Source organism: Colius striatus, chromosome 16 (assembly GCF_028858725.1).
Source record: "Colius striatus isolate bColStr4 chromosome 16, bColStr4.1.hap1, whole genome shotgun sequence".
NCBI lineage: Eukaryota > Metazoa > Chordata > Aves > Coliiformes > Coliidae > Colius > Colius striatus.
In genome coordinates, this window is record NC_084774.1 from 16,674,412 (window position 1) to 16,696,034 (window position 21,623).

Consider the following 21,623-nt stretch of genomic DNA (forward strand, 5'->3'; position numbering starts at 1 on the left):
GTGATAGAGTCCAATGTCCTGAGCAACATAGTCTCCTTATAGTTGTATCAAAATTCTTTAGAAGTATTTTATTAAAGACTGAAAACATCAGTTATCTCCATGGCTCTGAAATGAAGGAATCTGGAAAGAGCAGCAAGTTACAACATGGTTTCTCTGCCTTGTTTAGGAACACTGCAGTCCTCTGCAAGAGCTGTGTTTGAGCTGGTGCAAATTGTGTTGCAAGACTTAAATACAACACTTCTTTTTTTTTCTTTGTCTACAATGGCTGAACTTGTCTAATACCATAAAAGAAAACTGTTTGCTTTGTATCTGGCCACTCTGTGATATCTTGGTAAAGGAAATAAAATTGGAACAGATGCAGGGAATCGGGAAAATCTCTCTTGACAGAGTGGGCTAAAAGGTATTAATTCAGCAAGCCTAGCAAAAAGAGGGCATCAAGGAAATATGCAGGGTCACTGTCTACTCATACATTGATGGGTAAACACTAGGAGAGAACTTTTTAAGGTTATAGATGCGGCTGGCACTAAGCCAGTAAGCGTAAATTGGACACAAATGGATTTAGGATGGAAACTAGAAGACTTCCAGCCAGAAGAATGTGATTTTCAACTGAACCACTGGTGGCTGACTTAAAGCAGAAGCTGAGTGCATCTGTGAAAAAAAATGTTCTGGTTACACAAATATGAGCACACTGAAGGTGGCTTGAAACAACCTCGAGACAAATTTGAAATAACACTTCTCTGTATTAATTTGTCGTATCTTCCTAAATCAGATTGTCAGAAAAGTATAAAAACTGGTCCTTTCTTGTAGAGAGAAAGGATAGCTGCTTTTTTATTGTCTAATTTGTGGCTGTCTCATTTTTTTCCCCATCTGTGTTCTTTCTTCAACTTAGTAATAGTAGTTCACAATAGTATATCTAGGTCTAGAGTGTAAAAGAAATCTTTTATCTCTTTGTCCTGATTTTTCCCTGAATTCTCATTCTTAGAGACCGTGACTACCACTTAAAGACCTACAAATCAGTAATCCCTGCAAGTAAACTAGTGGATTGGCTTATTGCCCAGGTAAGAACATTTTAAGATACTGCTGCCTTTGACAAAGAGCTTAATTTTTCTGTTCCATTTAAAAGTAAACAAAACACATTTCTCTAGAGAATATTACAACTGAATTAAAAATATTCTGATCTTTGAATTTATAATCGTATGCTTTCTGTTATTGTTATTTAGCAGCATAAAGAGAAAGGGGTTTTTTAGGTCTAGGAGTAGTGAACTGGCTGTTTTCAGGGATCTTTTCTATTTCATGGGATTTTTGGGAGACATTTAAAGCTGTATTAGTCTCATTAAATCTAGTATAGATGTGGTACAATTATACTAAAAAAGGAATCTAGTTTTACACCAACTGCACTCTTGTCTTTAGAAATTGTAGTTGCCCCAAGTTTAACTTGTAATGACAGAATAAAGCCTGTAGCTTGGGAAATTAAACATTTAATTTTGATATTCTAAAGCAATCTGAAGGAAGAGTGTGCCATGGTGCTCCACATCACAGAGTCAACAGCACTTTCTGCTTTTGTCTCAAATGGTGATCTAATTCACAATCCCATTGCCCTGTACCGCCCAAGTGACAAAGTGTGAGCCTAGTTTGAATGAGAATCAGGCCTCTGACAACTAGGGATATTGTCCTTCAGAAATGTTTTCGCAACTGCATTTGACATCTTCCTTTCTTAATAAGATTGATAAGATTTAAGGTTGTTATGTGCCAAATAACTGAATGAGAATAGTCAATTGTTTTCCTGTTAAGTGCATAGGGTAGAGCAAGGGTATTAGTACTGAGGTTGTCATTTCAGTTACACATGGTTTAACTGGATCTTCTTCATGGAAAGGTGAGGGGAAAAAAGTCTGTTTTGACCAAAGAAAGGAGATGTAATCAGGCTAATCTGACCTATATAATAGTTAATCATAGAGCTGTAGCTATAGAAAGTCTCGGATAGTAAAGTAGTCTGGAAAAGGTAGCTCATCCCTTCGCCCATTTTCTTCGTCCTGCTAGGTTAATGTGGCTGTAAGTTCTCTTGTTTACTGAACTTTACATTAAGATTGAACCAGAATGTATTAAAACCAGATATAGAGATATAGGAGACTCTGTAATTTATATTGTGCATGTGTGTGCATATGTAGATGTGTCCCTGTTAGGGACTGGGACGCAGGTAATCTTGCATCAACTGACCAGTTTAACCATATTTTTCATCTGGGTAAGACCAATAGCACCTGCTGGCTTTTTTCCAACACTGTTTAGAGTAACTCTTATGTCTGCCTAAAAACTGAAATGAACATGTTTGTCAAGTCTTCATTTGTGGCTGCAAATTAGCAAATACAGAGAGAAAACTAGGTTTTATTGTATTTAACTGAATTACAGATGCAAAATTTAATGCTGCCATTTCAGATAAATTTGCAAGTCACCTTTTGTACCTGTTTTGAAATACGACACTCAAGGCTTCAGACAGTAAGAAACTGAAGCCTTTTGTTTGTTGTAGGCCTGCTGTGTAAGAAAAGAATATTGCTGTGGTTTTAACCAGTGTGACCTTGGGGTTTACTCTGGTTTTTCTCCCTTTGCTTGAATACAGATAAAATGTCTTAATCTAAGGATGAGTTTTATTGTCTGTGGCTAATGGGTCCTAAAGTATAACACTAAATGTGCAAATAAAAAGTCTTTAGTGGAGATAATATTATGTTGCTTTGTGGGTTAAACAACTTCTTCCTGGTCTTTGTCCTTCTAGTTCCTGTAGGAGGCAAAAGATGCCTTCCTAAAGACAGGAATGAATGGGATTTGAGCGGCGGGGTAGCTATTTTAAATCTTTGCTATTATTCCCTCCAAAGAGCATCCTGCTAGTTTCTGAGCCACAAGGTATGCAGTAGGGAAGGGGAATAATTTAGCTTAGGAAGTCATCTGAGATATAATATATATGCTCTTGTTTCTAGGGAGACTGTCAGACTCGGGAAGAAGCTGTCGCACTGGGTGTTGGACTCTGCAATAACGGCTTCATGCATCATGGTAATGCATCGGTATTGCTTCTCACAGATAATTAAAGGAGCTCTTACTTCAGCTGAATTAGCTAACTGCCTGAAAATCCCTTTTCTTATAGACTGTGCCACACACGCTGACATGGATACAATTGCAGGCATCTCAGTAGGTCATTCCAAAAAGCAGTTTTCCAGCTTACACAAAACATTTAAGCCTAGTACCTCCCCAAGTGAATCTCCTTGCTAATAGTTATGATGAGCCCTGAAGTGATTAGGCAAGCTAGAAGGGACGTGTTTTTTCACTGCATTTATTTCAGAGCCATCAGACCAGTACACAGGCCAAGTACTGTCCTGGAATATCACCAAGAAATGTCAGGTACAAAGTAAAATTCCCTAGTTCTTGTCACTTGGGCAACAGGCACAGTCCTCAGTGCCGAATCTGTGAATTTCCATATCTGCAGTGCCAAATTGCAATGTTCAACATCATCCATCCTCAGTGATGCCACCACTAAACTGGGAAAGTAAACAAATCACATCTGTATCAGCATCAAATAGCACATACAAAGTTTGTTCCATGAAGCATCCAGTTATAACCATAAATAACGTCTGATTTCCCTTCTTCTTGAATCATGGTTTTGAGAGCAGGTTATTGTAAATAAGTAACAGAGGATTTGTATAGTACTCAATAAGAATGTAGGGATAATTGTTTTTCTTCAAATAATTCAATTTCTTTTGAACCCACACAAACTTTTGACATTCACAGCATCCTTTGGGATGGAGTTCCTTCTCATAAGTACATGTTGAATGAAGATGTTGTTTCTTAAGTTTCAAAATTGTCGTTTGCTGCTTTAATTTGGAGCTTGCAGATCTTGTACTTGAAAACATGGTTTGTCATATTTTCCAGAATTTTACAGATCTGAATTCCTTTTTAGGTTGAAAATCCTTAGTCTCTTAAGCCATTTCATAGACTGGTATCTCACTTATCTCACTTACCTTTAAACAGCTGTTTTACCTCTCTTTGATCCTTTTATAGTTTTACTGCATTCATTTTGACAGTGGAAAGAAGCACAAAGTTTTGAGTAGCATCTTTCTTCCAAGAGCATCTTTTTCATTTTATAAGCATTCTACATGCCAGGGAGGTCAAACACCATATCATGAGCTACTATGAAAAAAGACTTAAAATACAGTGGTAGCTTGAAAATATTGAGTATTGAATAGCCAACTGCTAGGGATGCACATGGTCTTTTTCTGAAAGGACTAGAAATTCACTTTCTTTTTTGTTTCTCTCTCTCTCTCTCTCTCTTTGTTTCTCTGTGCAAATGCATGTATGTATTTCAAATATATTGTTTCCAGTCCTGGAGAAAAGTGAATTTAAGGATGAATCCTTATATTTCCGCTTTTATGCTGATGAGGAGATGGAAGGCACCAGTTCCAAGAGCAAACAATTACGTAATGACTTCAAACTCGTGGAAAACATCCTGGGAAAGAGTCTTCTGGTAAGAAATATGTTAATGTAAACCTTGACACTTCTGTGAAATTGGTATTGTTTTAGACAACGGGAGAATAAGAGGGAAAAATATGATAGAGCAGGATTGAAGTGGGGAATTCCACCTGTAGCTAGACTTTTCTTCACTGTATAAATATTTATTTTTAAGCTATGTTGCTGTAGAGCTCCAGCTTCTGCAGCTCTGATCTCACTAGCTGGGCAGACTATATATAGCTTATTTTGGTAGCAAGGAAAAACTGTAAGTTGCAGACTTCCTTGTCTAGCATGTGATTATCCTTCTGCACTACCTGAGAGCTTTGGATTTACACCTCACACATAAGCAAATATGAGTGAGTTCCTGCCTATTTCTGATAGGTTTCAAGAAAAGAGAAGACTCGGAGATATGATTGTTTCATCCAGCTCACAGTCCAACTTCTTTCTATTCCCATGAAGCCCTTGGTTGTGTCTGGAGTAAGCTGGGAGCTGGAGGTGTTGTCTTAGCAGGCATCTTATGTTTCTTGAGTTTGCTGAGCAGGCACCACAGTGTTAGTGTGGTAGAGGAGAATGTAATGGGCACTACTATCTTGGGAGGAGTCTGCAATCAGTTTGAATGCAGTTATTAGTTATATGTGAGGTAGATTCAGATGCAAGTTAAAAGACTAATAAGAACGCAGGTATTTTAGGACACGATTGCCCAAGTGCTATGAATATGCCCTGTATTACAGGATCAAGTATCAGCTTTATTTATGGAAACCTTTTTCCAAAAATACTGTTCTTTATGTTCATGCTTTTGCAACATTACTCCAGATTCCTACCTCACTAAATGCCATCACAGTCCTTACTGCACTGGGATTATTCTACTGCTGTTTGCACCTTGGTAGTTGGATTTGTGCAAACTCTGTGTTCTGAGATCCTTGTTTACTGCAAATGACTCCAGGCCTGTCTTTTTCTCCCTTTGAACACCGACAGAGTGCAGGAGGAGGATAAGAACTCGGGTCAGAAACTATAAAAGAGAAGTGCTGGAAAAGATCCAGACACCCATTGTATGGGGAAATTTGTCCTGTGGTTCACACAGACTTCACTGTCTCACTGTTGTCTTGTCTCCCAGGAGCCCAATCTGTGTTTGTCTCAATGGCCAGAAGTAATACATAAAGCATCACAGTCCCTTGGAGTTATTACTCTGTACATCCAGTGCACAGGCTGGAGTGTCAGGTTAACTTTTATTATCCTCATGGGGAGCTGTTGGATAAAGGGAAACAATTAAAACCTGATACACTTTGTGCGGTTTCTTTTTGCCTGTAATTTGCAAAACACTCAGAGATCAGTTTCATAAGTTGGTGGGAACTACCATTGTTCAGATACTGTTTATTTTCCACCTTACCAAGACAAAAGAGTTTGAGGAAGCAGATTCAGTAGTATGTCTCTTCCACTTTTTTTTCTGTCAGTTCAAGGCACTTCTGCTAAAATGCCAAACTCAGCAGTAACGTGTTAGCTGTGAAATGAGGAATTTAAAGTTCTGTAATTCTATTTACAGTTAATAATTTATTAGTATTTACTAAAGACAGAACAAACATGCAAACATTGCACATGGATTATTTACTAGTCATTAATTGTAATCCCTAATTGGTCCTTCCAGTAACTCTGTAATTTGGTAACTGAAAAATTTGCAACAGGAATAATGTAATTAGTATTGCTGTTAGTGTGGTTCTGAAATGCATCAGTCAGCCTCTGTCAAAGTACAGTCCCATCTCAAAGTAAGCAATCTGAAATGAACAGCACATGCTGAGTAAGAAATCTCCTACTTAGAGGGCAGGGATTTTTGGCAAATGAGTAGTCGTCATGCTCAAGTTATGAGTTGCCTTCATTTTCACAAACAAATGAGCAGTTTCCTGAACGTGTGTGAGGAAGGCTCTGCCAAGAGCAGTGCAGTAAATGTTACACTTATCCACCAAAGAAAATTGTGCCTGGCCTCAATTTTATTTTGTGTTTAGCCTTAATAAACAGCTGGAATCCTGGGGCTTTGCTGTCTGTGGAACATCACTACTTACCTCGTGACAGTCATGATAGGGCACTGCTCCTTCCCATCCCCTGGACTCACCATAGGAAGTTTAATGGAATTTCCTCATCACTGGTTTTTGAAACGTGCTTTTCTACTGCAATGAAATCCTAGCAGTTTAATGGACAGTTTCCCCCACTCCCTTCATTAAGTTTCCTCTATCATAGGAGTGCTTGCCTTTGAAAACAGAAAACAACAGAAAGTTTGGCAAGTATATAATTAAAAATGCCAAGGAAAAAAATGCTTTCAGCCTGAAAAAGTGCACTTCAAACAAATGAAATAGTAATTTATTTGTGCAATTGTTTCTCATTGAAGGACATAACTCCTGACAAACTGAACAAATATACAACATTCTTGGCATAGTTGAAGAGAATTTGGATTTTGGATTGACTCCAAGCATTGTGACTTGGTTGCTGTAATGTGCTGTTAACTTGTGATCAGCACCTCTACTTGGTAGCTCAAGCCAACCCACAACACAAATTAAAGCTGGTGGCTTGCAGCTGAATGTCGGTTGAGGATAGTTGCCTGTGGAGTTAGGTCTCCATCAAAGTTGCCAAAGGGGATTAATGCACACACAATGCTAGAGTCCCCAGAAAACTCTAGTGTGCCACTTACCTGATGTCAAAAGAAAAGCGTTTCCAGTGATTTCTAAAGACTAAAGATGATGCCTGTGTATGTTTTATGCAGCATTCTCAAAACTGTCGTGCAGAATTTCCATTTAAGTCTAAACCACATCAACATTCCAGATCTGTGATACCTCCCACTTTCCTCCAGGGATTCCAGGTTTCTTGTTCTCAATAGCATGTTGCAGTAGTTGCAGGAGAGTAGTTGGCGTGTCCCACAGCCAGGGCTGAGGCATGTCCTGGAATTCCACTCATGCAGGGGCTCGAGCACTGCAGCATGTTTGATGAAAGCCAGTGGTTTGAGCACAGAAGTCAGGGCTACCTGGGCTTAATTGAAGTTTTCACATGAGCTCACTGTGTGACCCAAGCAAGACCTTAAGTCACTTCATGGCTTGGTTTACTACCTGAAAATTAGGATACTAAATCTTCTCTATCTATAGGGCTTTGCTACTTCAATTATGTCTAGAAGAACTTCATAAAATGCAAGTGTTCATATAATTCAGAACTTCAAATACCAAGTGTTTAGATAGTAGCAAGTGTTATCATTTGAGTTTATGTCTTTTCATATTAAACCAGCTAATCCATTAAACATGGCAGTCACCTTAAAATTCTTACCAAATTGTCTATTTTAATAATAAATAAATCATATTGACACATATTACTCAAGTGAAGCCATACTTGATCCTTAATAAAGTATCCTCTCATCTCTAGTCATTCCAGCAGTATTATTTTTGTGTGTTGTGCTAATACAGAATGCAAAATTTAAGCAGAGGGAAAGCAAAAAAGAGATTTCCCTTTGTTCTTCATTATACTAGTGTACCACAGTCTATTGTAGCTTGAGAATTCAAGTAGTTGATGTAAAACACCCCAGGGAAGAGAGCCACTAATAAGAGCCCATCCTGTGGGGATTGCTGGTCTCTCAGGAGGATAGACTGGCAGGTCAGTAACAAGAGACATCCATCAACCAGGTGTATGTTGCCAGATAAAGGCAACCTGAGTGGATTCAGATACTAAAAATTACAGTGAACTCTGAAGTGAAAAACATTCTTTAGGCTGTAAATCTTTCACTGTTCAGAATTTCAGTGCTCAGTTTCAAAGCTCCCAAACCAGAAGAAGCTTTGAGTCGTTCTGTATATATGAAGCCTGTTTTGCTAACGTGGCAAGACATACCTTTAAAGATACCAGCAGTGCAGGTGACTTACATTCTGGAGCTTCTCACTGGAAGGAAATTTTGTCTTTTCCTATTTTGTTTTAGTGCTCCAGAGCTGTGGACTTTTGAATGACTGAGGAGACTGGAACAACCTGGGAAATGAGGTTGCAGGAAAATAGCTCTCCTAAATGGTTGAGGGCCACAGAAATGTATTCAGTTTTGTGAAACATTCAGACTTGACATTATCTGATAAGTCACTTCTGATAAGTTCTTCTGATAAGTCACTTCTGATGAGTTCTGTGTGTCTGAGAGAAGAGTTTGTGCTGGAGAGCTGTAAAGAAGGCAGTGAGAGAAGAGTGCATCCTGGACCCTAGTTTAGGAAACAGGGTTTGATCTGCCTACACTGCCTCTTCTGATGCTGATGTCCCCAAGAGTTTAGGCTGAGAATTCCTGCTTCTGCATCATATAGGTGTAATAGACCATTGTTTGCATAGTTTTTCATCTCCCCCCTCCTCCCTTGCTCATGCCAAAATTCTCTTTGAATATGTTCTGACTACATTTGCCCTCTGGTTTTGATTAAACATGCTTATTTTTCATATGGTCTCGTTTTCAATGTGGTTGTCTTAAAGATGAAACAGCTGCTGCCTTACCTTCAGAACACTGATTGGACTTTAGGGGCCCAGAAGTCATTCGTGTAGATGGCAAGTTAGTTAATTGCTTTGGACTCCTTAGGGATGGTGTTCAGCTGTGGAATTGCAAGGTGTTACTGCTTTATAATAAAGACTAAAGCATAGCTTTATAGATAATATTGAATATTATCCATAGTCTACCTTTTCATAAGAGAGTGCTTCCAGTACAGGAGCACCAGTGTACAGAGTGTGAGACTTCTTTCTTTACAACATGGTGATAAGTTCCTAATGTTGATACACTGAGGATTTCTTCAGAGTATTTTTTTCCTTTTCTTTGAAACAATTCATTTTTGCAGTACTAATGAACAAAGAAAGGTAGGTTATTAAAAATAATAACATATAAAAGACCTTCATGCATAGTAATGGTAGCTGCACTCAAGAGATGTGTCAGTTGGTGCAGCTGCTGGCTTCTTAAGTCTGGCAAATCAAAGCCTCCACGTTTTTAAATGTGTTTTTCACATATGCTTTCAAAGTCCAACAAAAGAAACTGAATAGTCCCTTCAAATGTGAAATGAGAATTGGAGGAGAGCTATCATAGACAGTTTCTGTTTAATCCCAAATGTGAAGTGGTGAAAGTGCATATTGTGTTGGTCTGAAACTCATTACATTTGCAACACTAAAAGTTTAACCAGTAACATACCCAGTTTTCCAAGCTAACCCTTGCTGAAACATCTATAAATAACGTTGCATCTGAAAATATGTTGTTAGAAATATCCAATGGCAAACTTACCTTTCAGTCTTTTTACTTTCCTGTCCATCATTTATCATCGTCTGATGGGGGTTTGTTTTCTTGGAGACATATCATGTCATGCATTAACTTCACATTGCTTTATGGCTCCTGCAGGAAAGGATGATTCTGTTTCCCTGTTTTTTTCCTAAGATGAATTCCTCTAAAAGGACAAAGCTTATAAGCTGATGGCATTGACTGCAATAGAAGAAAAGTCATTATTTTAAAATATTGCAGGAATCATTAGAATCAAGGCAATAATTCTCAATATTCCCCCCCCAGTGACATGCTAGATTACAGCTAGCTTTCGTTTTCCCTTTTACTCAGTTGGAATTGATCAAATGGTTCCACAATGTGTAGCGATTACTCAAATGTGAGATGTTTATCTGTAGAATTTCCACTTGTCCATTTACCAGTGGCCAGGCTTGATTTATTGCTTTAAAACGAGAAGTGGTTTGTTAAGCGTTTTTTCCATCGTTAGTAAACCACTATCAGAGGATGAGTGAAACACATTTGCCATGATTGATATGATTTTTAAAAAATATTTCTAAGACAAGTCTGTGTGACCTCAGTGCCAATAAGAGGAAGCAAGTTCTCAGTAGCAAGAACTACCAAGTCTTCTGTCAACCATCAAAGCTGCAAACTGAGCACATAACATGAGTCTTGTGGTTTTTTTCTCTGACACAAAGCTTACGTGCCTGTTCTCTAGGGGAAGAACTTATCCATGTCAGAAATTTTCTCACTGGTCATCCAGGAATTTAGCCAGTAGACTGACTGTTATGATGTAGATTTATGCAGTGTGTAGTATTAGCTCTAACAAATAGGCCTGAGATCCTCAATTTATCTGTAACTGATAGCTAAGAACAACTCAAAGATTGTTCATTATTGGTCTCGTGGAACGTGTTTTAAAAACGAATAAATGACTACACTTTGATCTGGAAGTACATTAATCAGTGGAAAATACTGGTTATTAATGAATTCCATAATCTGAAAGAGAGAGATCTAATGAAGATTGAAGGGCTAGAAGTTAAAACCAAATGCAGTTTGTAATAGAAGAATTGATAACAATTGAAACAAAAACTCTGAAGGGTGGGAATAGATTCCTCACTTCTTAAAGACTGCAGATTGTACCTGGATAACTCTCTGGAAATTCTGCTTTAGTATAGCAAGAGCCCAATGCACACATAACTGGATTAATTTTTTCAGCTTATGTTATGTAGGAAATCAGACCAAATGACTCGTAACCCCTTTCATTCTTGAGATATACAACTCTAAATCAATTGAATCTTGCAATGAAAAGTCCAATTTCTCATCTCCATCCTTCAGCTTTTCAGATAACTCCGTATTTATGAAGCATTTCCTTGTCTTCTTTTTCAGATTTTACCAGAAGAGGATGACTATGGATTTGACATAGAAGAAAAGAACAAAGCAATTGTGGTGAAGTCAGTTCGACGAGGGTCTTCTGCAGAGGTAACACCTGACACTCTTAAATATTTTAGGTTTGGTACCTAAGAATATTTCAATGCTTTGAAAAGGCACAAACCCACCCTTGGGAAGTCTGTTTCATTTTAAAGGCAGCTAATAGAAAATTGGGTATTTTGTACAATTTCCTGTGTTAATAAACTGTTTCTGTAAACTCTCAAGTGTTTTGGCATCACTGAGTGACTTGCTGGATATTTTTGATAAGTGATAGGACACAGCAGTATCTCTCTGTGATGATACTCACGTTCATCAGCGACTTAAACCTGAGGAAAAAGGGAAATTAACGTTGTTTTGGGATAGCAAAGATGTTCAGTTAGGTTTATTTGAGTGAAATCTCTATTTATAGATTTGTATTTTTTCCTTAAAAGGCATGCACTCATTTATCTTCCTGTTGGTTTTTAAGAGCAATTTTAAAAGCATTTGCATTGTTTCTTTGAGGTCCAAGTATCTTAGGATCTTAGTGTTTCATAACAATTTGTTTATCCATACAAAACTCTTGGGTGGATCACACAAAGTGATTCTCCATTGACAGAAATAAGGCACAGACAGACAGAAAGTCTGTTTTTTTAAAAGCTGTTTAGGTGCCTTTTAGCACCTATGAAAAGAAGAGAAGACTAAATGACTTGTCCAGGGTTTCACAGTAAATTGTAGCAGCACACAGGCAGAAGTTCTAATTAAACGTCCTGGACAAACGTTGCAGAATTAAGTTGGGGATTGCTGCTTTAGGCTACAGACAACTCCTGGATGCCTTGCCCAGTGCCAGCAGTTGAAGTGGACACACTGATGTTAGCAAGCTGAGAATGTCAAACGGGAAGGGATACAGAACTGAAGTTTATTAGAATTAAGTGATTTCAATATTCCTGATTCTTGCTCGGTTTATGGTCACCAAAGAAACCAATCTTATACTCAACCTCATGCTCAAAATCAACATTGACTGGCCAAAAGTGTTATTTATCTAAACCTCCTTGTAAACCATTGCCTGGCAGATAGTCCTTCTGGCCTTTCTTTGGCTGGCTGCCTGTGGAATATCTTTCAAATCTGTTGTGTTTTAAAGCAACAGAAGCACACAATTTTCCAAGGAATAATTTTTCTGATCTTCCAAGACAAGCTATCTGTGATCATGTCTTTTCAAATTGGTCTTAAAATACAGCTCCAGAAAGGAACTAAATCCATGTCTCTCTGGGCTAGGTTATTCTGGAAAGGTCTGGGGTCCAACAGTAATGCATTTCATTACATTCTTGGGCTTTTGTAATTGCTTTGTGATGCTAGAAATACATCTACCATGTAGTTCTGTGTGGCTCAGCAGCTGTAGGCCATTTAGAGACCTTATGTCTGCTGTCACACTCTTTACAGGCAAAAATTATGACATGCAGCTCTGCTTCACAGTGCCCATCACAGTGCATCACGTTCATTAGGACTGTCAGCCTCCAGGTTCGCCAATTAAGTGGGAACAAATCTATTACTTGCATGGATTTATTCAAGATTAACACATTCTGTTTGAGTTTGGGATTGTGATCTCTTTTTCCTAATATACCTGGAACAAAACTGTCAGACAGTTTGTGGCAGCACACAATTAATGCACATGCAGTGAGGATCTTTGGGGTTTTTATTCAAAATCAGAGTTGCCAAGCATTGTTCTTTCTATTATTGGTGTCTTTTTTCTTCTCCTCAGGATTTTTTTAGAAACTGTTTTGTGAGCCTGTTCCTTAAACTGTGTTTAAGAGTTGTTAAGAAAAGAATTGCTGGAACATCAAATTTCTGTACTGATAGAGTACTTGAACTGGAGTTTGTGAACTCTTCACCTGGTGTGTGTGTTCAGTTTCTCACTTTTGGCCCTTAGAATGGTGCCATAATGGGCACTACTCATACACTTTCTTTTTATGAATGGTACTCTATCAAAAGGAAGCAATAGTGAAAAAATTATCCTTTTGGGAGGTGTTCTTGCTGTCTTGCTCTGAACAGCAAACTGACAAGCAGATGTCTAGTGTTTGAGCAGAGCATGTTTAGCAACAGTCAGTTGGCCAGCAGCCATGCAGATGAATAGCAAATAGCAAGCTGCTGGAGTTTGGGGAAAACGGAGTGGCCCACATCCAGACAACTGCATTGAGTTGTCATAAGGAGCATCCGTTATCCAGAAGCTCTGTGACACTGTAGGGCCTTTAATCTGAGACACACTATCTAATCTTCCTTAGCCTGGTTAGTGATAGACCAGTAGTAAGTTGTTTCAAATAAACCCTGGTTTGCAGGGTTTAGTACGAGACTTTGTACCTCATACATTCATGAATTTCCTGACTGTGTGTGCAGATAGGTGTCCATATGCACAAGCAATAAGTTAGATGTTGGAAGAGATCATCCACAGGCAGAATGACTGCAGATGTGGAAAGAGTTGAGCTAATTGCACATAGATTACGTGCATGAGCTACTTTGGGAAGATCAGGTCTAAAACATAATGACTTCAGAAATGTATGTGGTAATTATTACTTTATAATAAACTCATCAGCATAAGTAAATGCAAACAGAAGAAATATTTCCACTGAATATAAAGTTTATCAAGTTCTATTTGGAGTTAAAATCTGAATTGCTACTTATCTCTATTATCAATTTTAGAGGTTATTTACAAAAACAAAAGATACACAAGATAATGTCATTTTTGCAACAAGGCAAATTTCATATGTGGGAGTAGTATGGTTTGCATCTTGTTTTTCCAAGTCAAGAATTTGTGAATGAATTCCAGGCAGAGTAGGACAAGAGTTTGTCACTTTTAGAAGAAAGCCCAGCTGCTGGACCTGGAAGTGATAAGAAATACTTCTAACCTGGGAAGTGGTTTTATGTATATATATATATTACTCCATGAAAGGGTATTTTAAATTTCCTTGATATCCTAACACCCAGGCTAAGTGCTGTGTCACATTCTACCTGCTACAGATCATCAAGAGGTCTGTTTAGGGTTATAGTCCAGTGGGCAGAATAGGGGATGTCGAGTCTGTCATCAGATCTGTCTCTGATTTCCTGTGTGACTGTTGCCAACTAATATTAGGTTCAAAAGCTAGGAGTTAAAGTGGAAATCTTGGGGCTTTTTGGGCTGATGAAGAGCCACTACTTATAGCAGAGACATCAATTAAAACCAGGTTGCATTTACGTACGTGACTACACATAGATTGATTTTGCATGGCTAGGGTTTGAACACAATGTTCTTGGCTCCTTGTGCCTGAGCACTAAGTTGTGGGAAGTCACACTTCTGTATCTCACTGGGTATCACAGTCTATAATGTTATAGTCTCCTATTTTTAGTTCCTCTTCCTCTTTTTTTAATGGTCCCTTATTTAAAAAAAAAAAGTAGAAGGAAAGTACACAGATGGGTTTGTTGCAAAGTAAACTACATTTGTGGAGTGGCTTATTTATATAGATATTGGTGAAACTGTTTTCTGTAAACACAGACAACTTTAAGAGTGACTGGCAAATGGTTTGATGAACCAACGCTGTGTATACAGTGTTCCCTATGACCATTATCCTAGGAGCATCTATAAGTAGAGAACAGTTGAACCTTCGAGCCAGGACTTTCAGAGATGCTGGCAATGATCCAAAGTTTTCTGTGGTGTTTGTTTCATTTACAGATGGCTGGCCTGCAAACAGGAAGAAAAATCTATTCCATCAATGAGGATTTAATATTCCTCCGCCCCTTTTCAGAAGTGGAAACCATCTTAAACCAGTCCTTCTGCTCACGGAGGCCCCTGAGGCTTCTGGTAGCCACCAAATCAAAAGAGTAAGTGCTAAGATGGGCAGAGAGAGAAATGTCAGTTACTAGATGTTCTACATTTTGTAGTGGAAACTGTGCAAACATTTTGCTGTGCAGAAGCTGTTCAATGAGAAAACAAATACATGGAAGAGGAGTCACAGGTTGTGTTTCAGTGATGAGCTTTGTGCTGGGATGTATTCTCTGTCTACTGCAGTTAACTTTTGGCTTCTTTGCACACAAACAAAACTGTGTCACAAGGATTGTCATTCTGTCTCAGGTGTGAAGCTTCTCAGAGCCTAATATATGTGGAAGGGAAAGCACTTTCCACCTCATTAAAGCTTGGCTTATTTTTGGATGACTCCAACGATATCAGCCCTTAGAGTTTTTCAGTCCATTATTGTATCTTATAATGAGGCTTGACCCTGTTAACACCCTGTGCATTATTAGATTCTGTAATCCCAGTTTGCCATGGAGTTGAACATCACAGTGTTCAGGATGTCTTATTTAGTCTGGGTTTTTTTTTAATGAAAGGGATCTTCAGCTGGTATAAATCAGCACAGCTGCACTGAAGTTCACCTACAGACAGAAGTGAATGTAACTGCAATAGAAAGCTTCTGTCCTGTGTTATTCACTTAAAGATGTAATAAATTTGGAAATGCCAAATTTTAATTAACAAAGAGAGTCTCCCATGTGCCTTGGGGAATGGAGTGGATGCTTTCTGTCTGTTAATTTAACTGTGTGGGTGCTTTAATCCAAAACACAGTTGTCAATGCCAGCAAGAGATGGTGTTAGAATTGCCTAGAGCTCTGGCAGCTGAATTCAAAGTGATGTTTTCTTTTCTTCTTGATTTACTTGCAGGATTATTAAAGTCCCAGATTGTCCTGAAGCACTTTGCTTTCAGATACGAGGAGCAGCACCACCATATGTTCATGCAGTAGGAAGAGGTACGTAGAAAGGCTGTGGTACAGTTGAACTTGGAGTGCAGCTAAATATGTGTACGTGTGTATATAAAGTGTCTGTGTGTGTATGTATATCAATCAAGACAGATCCAGGTATCACTGTCAAACTTGTTCTAAACAGGTTCTGACAACTTACTGGCATTACCATAATGACTAGGAACTCTATGAGAAGGATCACACTCATATACAAAGCCATAGAACAACAAGATAGTTCCTGCCTCAAAGTGCTTATAATCTAAATATAGTCTAAGAAAGTGGCATCATTATTGTGAACTGAGTGTTGGGTCACTAATCCCATCAACACAAAACAAGAAATGACTTAATTCTACCGTGGAAGAAACTTGACAGTACAGCAATCCATAGTAGTGTGGGAAGACTCTTGAGAAAGCATAATCACTTGAGCTCTTGCAAGCAAGAAAAGTGCTTACTTAGTGAACCTAATTTGTTTCTTAGCAAGACTACTAAGGTACAACTTTATAGCCACAGGGAGTAAAAATTTAAAACTGAAATGGCCAAAAGAAAGCTGAGGTGTAATACTGTCTTTTGCTTGCTCAATATTTTTGCCTGTGGTCACATGCAGTTTGTATCAATGTAGTTCTGAATGTGTGCTGGGATCAGTGGGTTGTTAAGGAGGTTATGTTTCTTAATGGACATCATGAAGTGTGATACAAGATTTGAAGACTACTACTCCCTTTACATAGGCTTATACTGCTATAAATTACCAGTATAAGGTAGAGGTGAACTGCTTTCCTTTGTCTTTTTAAAAGCAGAAAACACAGTTTGACATAGACTACTGCTACTTTGGTAACTGAAATTTGAACTGAGCTACAAATAAAACACAGCTCCAACCTTTATTTTCAGCAGATGCAGAAAATGTGACCTTTCAGACATGTAGCACTTCCTTCAGAAGAAATATATATATCCAGATATGTGCAGTTAGTAAACAGTCAACAGGCAGCACCCAAATGCAACAAACAATGTTCTTTGGGAGGTACATTTATTACACTCTTGGTTGAGTCACCATCCCTGAAGGTATTCAAAAGACATGTAGATGTGGAACTGATATGGTTCTACATATGGTTCACATATGGTTTAGTGGTGGATGTAGCAGGGCTGTGTTAATGGTTGAACAGCAGCATCTATAGCCACTTCTTAACAGTTTGAAGAGTGAAAACTGGAGGTGCCAGCTAGAGAGATTCTCCTTTTGTAGGGTTTTGCTAACAAAACACATCACATTTGGAATTGCATTTGCAGTAAAACTGTATGAATTTTAGATGGTGGTGCCTTAAAGTTCATCACCTTAACTGTAGGTTTCTAGGAGATGGATTTAGGAGACAGCTAAGTCTTTTTCTCAGGAATCTGGAATAAATCCATTGAAGCTGTCTATTACATTCCACATTTACCCTAGTTTTAAGTGTGTCAGTCTTTTTCTTAGACTGTAGTAAATTGCATAACATGCAAGTGTTCTGTGTCTTTTAAGTGCAACAAGCTGGAATGAATAAAACTGCTGACATTTAAGCAAGACCTCAGCTAATGTAATCATAAGGCCAGAAGAGCCATGTAGGAATCCCAAATGGTTTCCCAGAGGAATTCCAGTTCCTAGCATGAACACATTTACATCCAGGAGTGTTTTTTCCAGCACTACTGAAAAAACAGATAGATGAGTGATGTTTTCCTTAGATAGAAAGCTCTCAAGATAAGTACGTAGAAGCAAAACCATGACAGAGTTCAACTAGCTCTTCATACTCTTCTTAACCAGAAATCCTCTGCAGACTTTCCAGCTTTCTGTGCCATAGTCAGCTGGCTTTACTGTCTAACTCTTCTGTTGATTTTTCAGGTTCTGAGGCTGCAGCTGTAGGCCTTCATCCAGGGCAGTGTATTTTGAAAGTTAATGGGAATAATGCAACCCATGGGAATTATATGGAAGTTCTGGAGCACTTTACAGCCTACAGGACCAGGCAACAAGAAGCACTGGTATGAATACAAAACCTGAGAGGAAGTACAGCCCTTCCTGCCCTTCTTTTACCTTCCCTTTCTTCTGTGCTTGTACACACACTAAATATTCAGAAAAACAATGTATACAGGTCTCTCATTTACTCCCCTACCAAGGTCCTGGGATGGCTGAGGGAACTGATTGCAGTTGTCTGTAGTTGCAAAACATCTACAGATAACAAACATGCCAATTCAACACTATATGTAGTGCTAAATATTATTGACTATTGCTAAAACTAGAAGTCTACCCAGAAAATTGATGTAGATTTTATATTCTCTGCAGGCAACTTGGAAGATATAAAATTGATAGCTAGAATCATCTTTGTAGTCCACACAGGTAGAAGTTGGGCATTTTTACTGAGGTCATAGCTGACATCTATATCTCTTGAAAGGGATTGTACCAATGGGTGTACAGAACACATGAAGATGCTGAAGAGGACAGAGTTCAGCAAGCAGCATCCACTGCATATCTAAATGGCAGTCATCCTGACTCCAGCAAAGAAGACTCTTCCCTGGAAGGAGCTGCAGAATTGGAATCTCTTCAAAATAGCCAGCAAGAATCAGGTAAAGATTCTGATGGGGGAAGGAAGCATAGAGATGATTCAGGGGCTTCAGGAAGGAAAACTTCAGTAGAAATATAAAGTGTAATTATTATTGTAGAACAATAATTGTGGGTGTATTGCTTTGATCTTACAAAAGTGGAACTCACTGAAAACACTGCTTTACCATCGTATTGAGAGTTTATTCAGAAAAGCAGATGCTGGGGGAGAATACTGACACCAGGTTCAATCCAGAGGACCAAGCCTGGATTCTCTGAATGCCACTGACAACTTCTCCAGGAACAGATGAACATCTAAGGTCTGGTGATCCTGGTTGTCTAATGGTCAAACTGCAGCTCTGCAGTGGGACAGTTGGGGTGATTCTCTGGCAAATCTCAATCTGACTATAACTTCAATCTGTTCTCTGCTGACAATAGTATTACTGTGTGTAAAAAAAGAAGTTATCTTCTCACCCCACCCTTGCCCTGCCATCTCAGTCTTATAGCTGCACAGAAAAAGTCTCTGGAACGTTTCCCCAAATTGGACAGAGAAGTGTCAATCTTCCAGAAGGTCACTGCAAACAAGACTCTGAGATTAATGTGCTTGCCTTTGAAAGCTGCTGCTGAGGCCTCTGTGTCTGAATGCTGAACAGAACTAGAAATGCTGCCTAGTGCATAGATGGATATGTGGTTGTGCACATGGAGCATATGGATTGTCTAAATCTCTGTCACTGTCTCCAGTAGTGGCCAACAGCAAATATCTTCCTCAGAATATTCTCCAAGCCTCTAGCAGTATATAATTCAGAGATTCCTTGAGCCAAAGGTTGTGTCTAGCATTTCAGGCTAGCTCTCAACAGGTTTCTCTTCCCTATGCATGCCTGGATACTTGTGTGCTGCCAGACATTTCTAATGACTTGTTTTGTTTCCAGCCCAGACGCCACAGATCATCAGCTCTCCACTGGTCATTGGTGAAGAAACACCTCTCATTAGCCTGACTGTGGATAACACCCACCTGGAGCATGGGGTGGTGTATGAATATGTCAGCAGTGCAGGAATCAAATCCTTTGTCCTGGAGAAAATTGTGGAACCAAAGGGTTGCTTCAATCTCACTGCAAAGGTACCAGAATACATACATGGCCAGCTTCACACCTAAACAGGAATCACAGGGAACCCAGTAACACAGGCATTTCTCTAGTGGCTTGACTTGGCTTTGCTCTTTGGATAAGGTAACGTGGTCTTCTCAACCCTGCTAGACGTTTTCTTCACTGAGGTATAATAGCTTGTTGGTATGAGCAGCACATACTTCCAGCATTTCATTTGTTGGGGTAGAGGGAGGGGAGCCCTCACCTATGGAATTTTTTGCTTTTATCTGTCTGGTAACATACTTTTTTTTGATACTCAAGATTTGCCTTCTCAGGCAAGAATTTGCTTTACCTTGGAACAAAATCAAGCAGCTTTTTCCCATCTGACAGGCTGGATGGGTCACTGAGGGAGTCAAGTGGGACTGCTGCTATTGGAAAGCACCAGTGCACTTACTATTTCAGTCATCTCAAACAATAATGAGCATAATGAACATAATAGTAAATGTTTCTGTCACATCTCAGTACCATTATTGTTAGGTCCCATGGAAGCTTGCCAGAGCAGATAACTTGGATGGATACAGTGGATATTTTGATCTACTTCAATTATTCTAAAAATTTTTGAGGAATGTTTTATGACTGGGGAATAGACATGATAGTGGTTCTCAGGCAGTTAACAGCAGCAACTTGGTCTGAAGCTTTGGTCAGCAGCTTTGTTCAACCATAGCAGCAATGGGGGGCTTTGCCACCTACTCGGTGAAAGAAAAATGCATTTTCCCTCACTGTCAAGTCTCATATCATTGACACTCTGTCTTTTTGTTTAGATTTTAGAGGCCTTTGCTGCAGAGGACAATCACTTCGTAAAGAATTGCAAGAGACTCATATCCCTCAGCAGTGCTGTGGCCACCATGCCCCAGTATGAGTTCCGGCAGATCTGTGACACTAAGCTGGAAAGCATTAGCAGAAGGCTCACAAACTACCAAGAGGTACAACACTACCAGTTGCTGGTGAAGTCTCAGGACAATACTTCATTGTGATAACTGGGTCTTAGTATTCTTTATTAATGAGTCCAAACTGCTCTAGAGGTAGGCATCCTAGGGGCATGAAAACTGCTCAACAGTTATTGAAAGTGCAACTTTTGAGGAAAAATGACTTTATATGTAAACTACTCCTTACAGCTTGTCAGCTGTTATAACAGTAGTATGTTATAACCTATTACTGCAGGTTCATTTCCACCATACCAATGAATCAATCAGGCAACAGAATGATCAGTGTCTGATTTAGCATGAATATAAGTTGTGTCGTAGTGCAGACAAACTGTGGGTGCTTTTTTGTGCAGTCACCTGAGCTGTTTGAAGAGTCCTAGAAGGCATAGCTGATTGCTTCCATTTGTTGTTTATGAGCATTTCCTTTTTTTAATGTGTTATTCCCATATGGGGGGATAGGAGACAGGAAAAGAAAAGAAAAGAATTGTCTGTACGGCATCATCATTTTTTGCAAGTGAAGTAGCACAGCCTTGCTTTGTTTCTCCCAGTTTGCAGATGAACTGAAAACAAAGGTGAGCCCAGCCTTCAAACAAGCTGTCATGGAACCACATTCCCTCAACAGCATGGATTTTTGCCCCACCAACTGCCACATCAACCTCATGGAGGTGTCTTACCCCAAAAACACTACCTCAGCAGGGAGGTCGTTCAGCATTCGCATTGGACGGAAACCTTCTATTATTGGTCTTGATCCAGAACAAGGTGATAATTCACTTTCAAATCCTGTGGATTTTATCTGCATAAAAAAAGTCGTGTCTTTCCCCACTGCTCAGTGAGGCCAAATCCAAGGAAACAGTCTTACTGTTATGCTTTTTTCCTCCTTAAAATTTTATACTAAGATGACAGCCTCCTTGTGTTGTCAAACAGTCACGCCTTGAAGCATGGAGAGCCTTCAGGTCAAATGTGCTACTTAAGCAGTACAGTCATTCCATGGTAATTAAGTGTCCTGGAGTACTGTTTGCACTTAAGAGAGGTGACTTACTGACTAAAAGGAAATGGGGGCTGGTAACTGTGCTAGTGCTGTGAAGGGAGGCTACATTCAGGGGAAAGACATGA

At 39.1% G+C, this 21,623-nt stretch overlaps 1 protein-coding gene across 2 annotated transcripts in view; it reads left to right on the forward strand.

Annotated features, from left to right (window-relative positions):
• The window catches only part of PREX1 (phosphatidylinositol-3,4,5-trisphosphate dependent Rac exchange factor 1), a 149,071-nt gene that overhangs the window by 105,567 nt on the left and 21,881 nt on the right, over window positions 1-21,623 (forward strand). For both annotated transcript variants that reach the window (XM_062008779.1, XM_062008780.1), the window contains exons 14-24: window positions 983-1,058; window positions 2,967-3,039; window positions 4,362-4,504; window positions 11,117-11,209; window positions 14,835-14,983; window positions 15,815-15,900; window positions 17,753-17,889; window positions 18,300-18,471; window positions 19,375-19,562; window positions 20,349-20,510; window positions 21,059-21,269. In XM_062008779.1, the coding sequence (XP_061864763.1) occupies window positions 983-1,058; window positions 2,967-3,039; window positions 4,362-4,504; window positions 11,117-11,209; window positions 14,835-14,983; window positions 15,815-15,900; window positions 17,753-17,889; window positions 18,300-18,471; window positions 19,375-19,562; window positions 20,349-20,510; window positions 21,059-21,269 (1,490 nt within the window). The remainder of the gene's footprint in view (window positions 1-982; window positions 1,059-2,966; window positions 3,040-4,361; window positions 4,505-11,116; window positions 11,210-14,834; window positions 14,984-15,814; window positions 15,901-17,752; window positions 17,890-18,299; window positions 18,472-19,374; window positions 19,563-20,348; window positions 20,511-21,058; window positions 21,270-21,623) is intronic.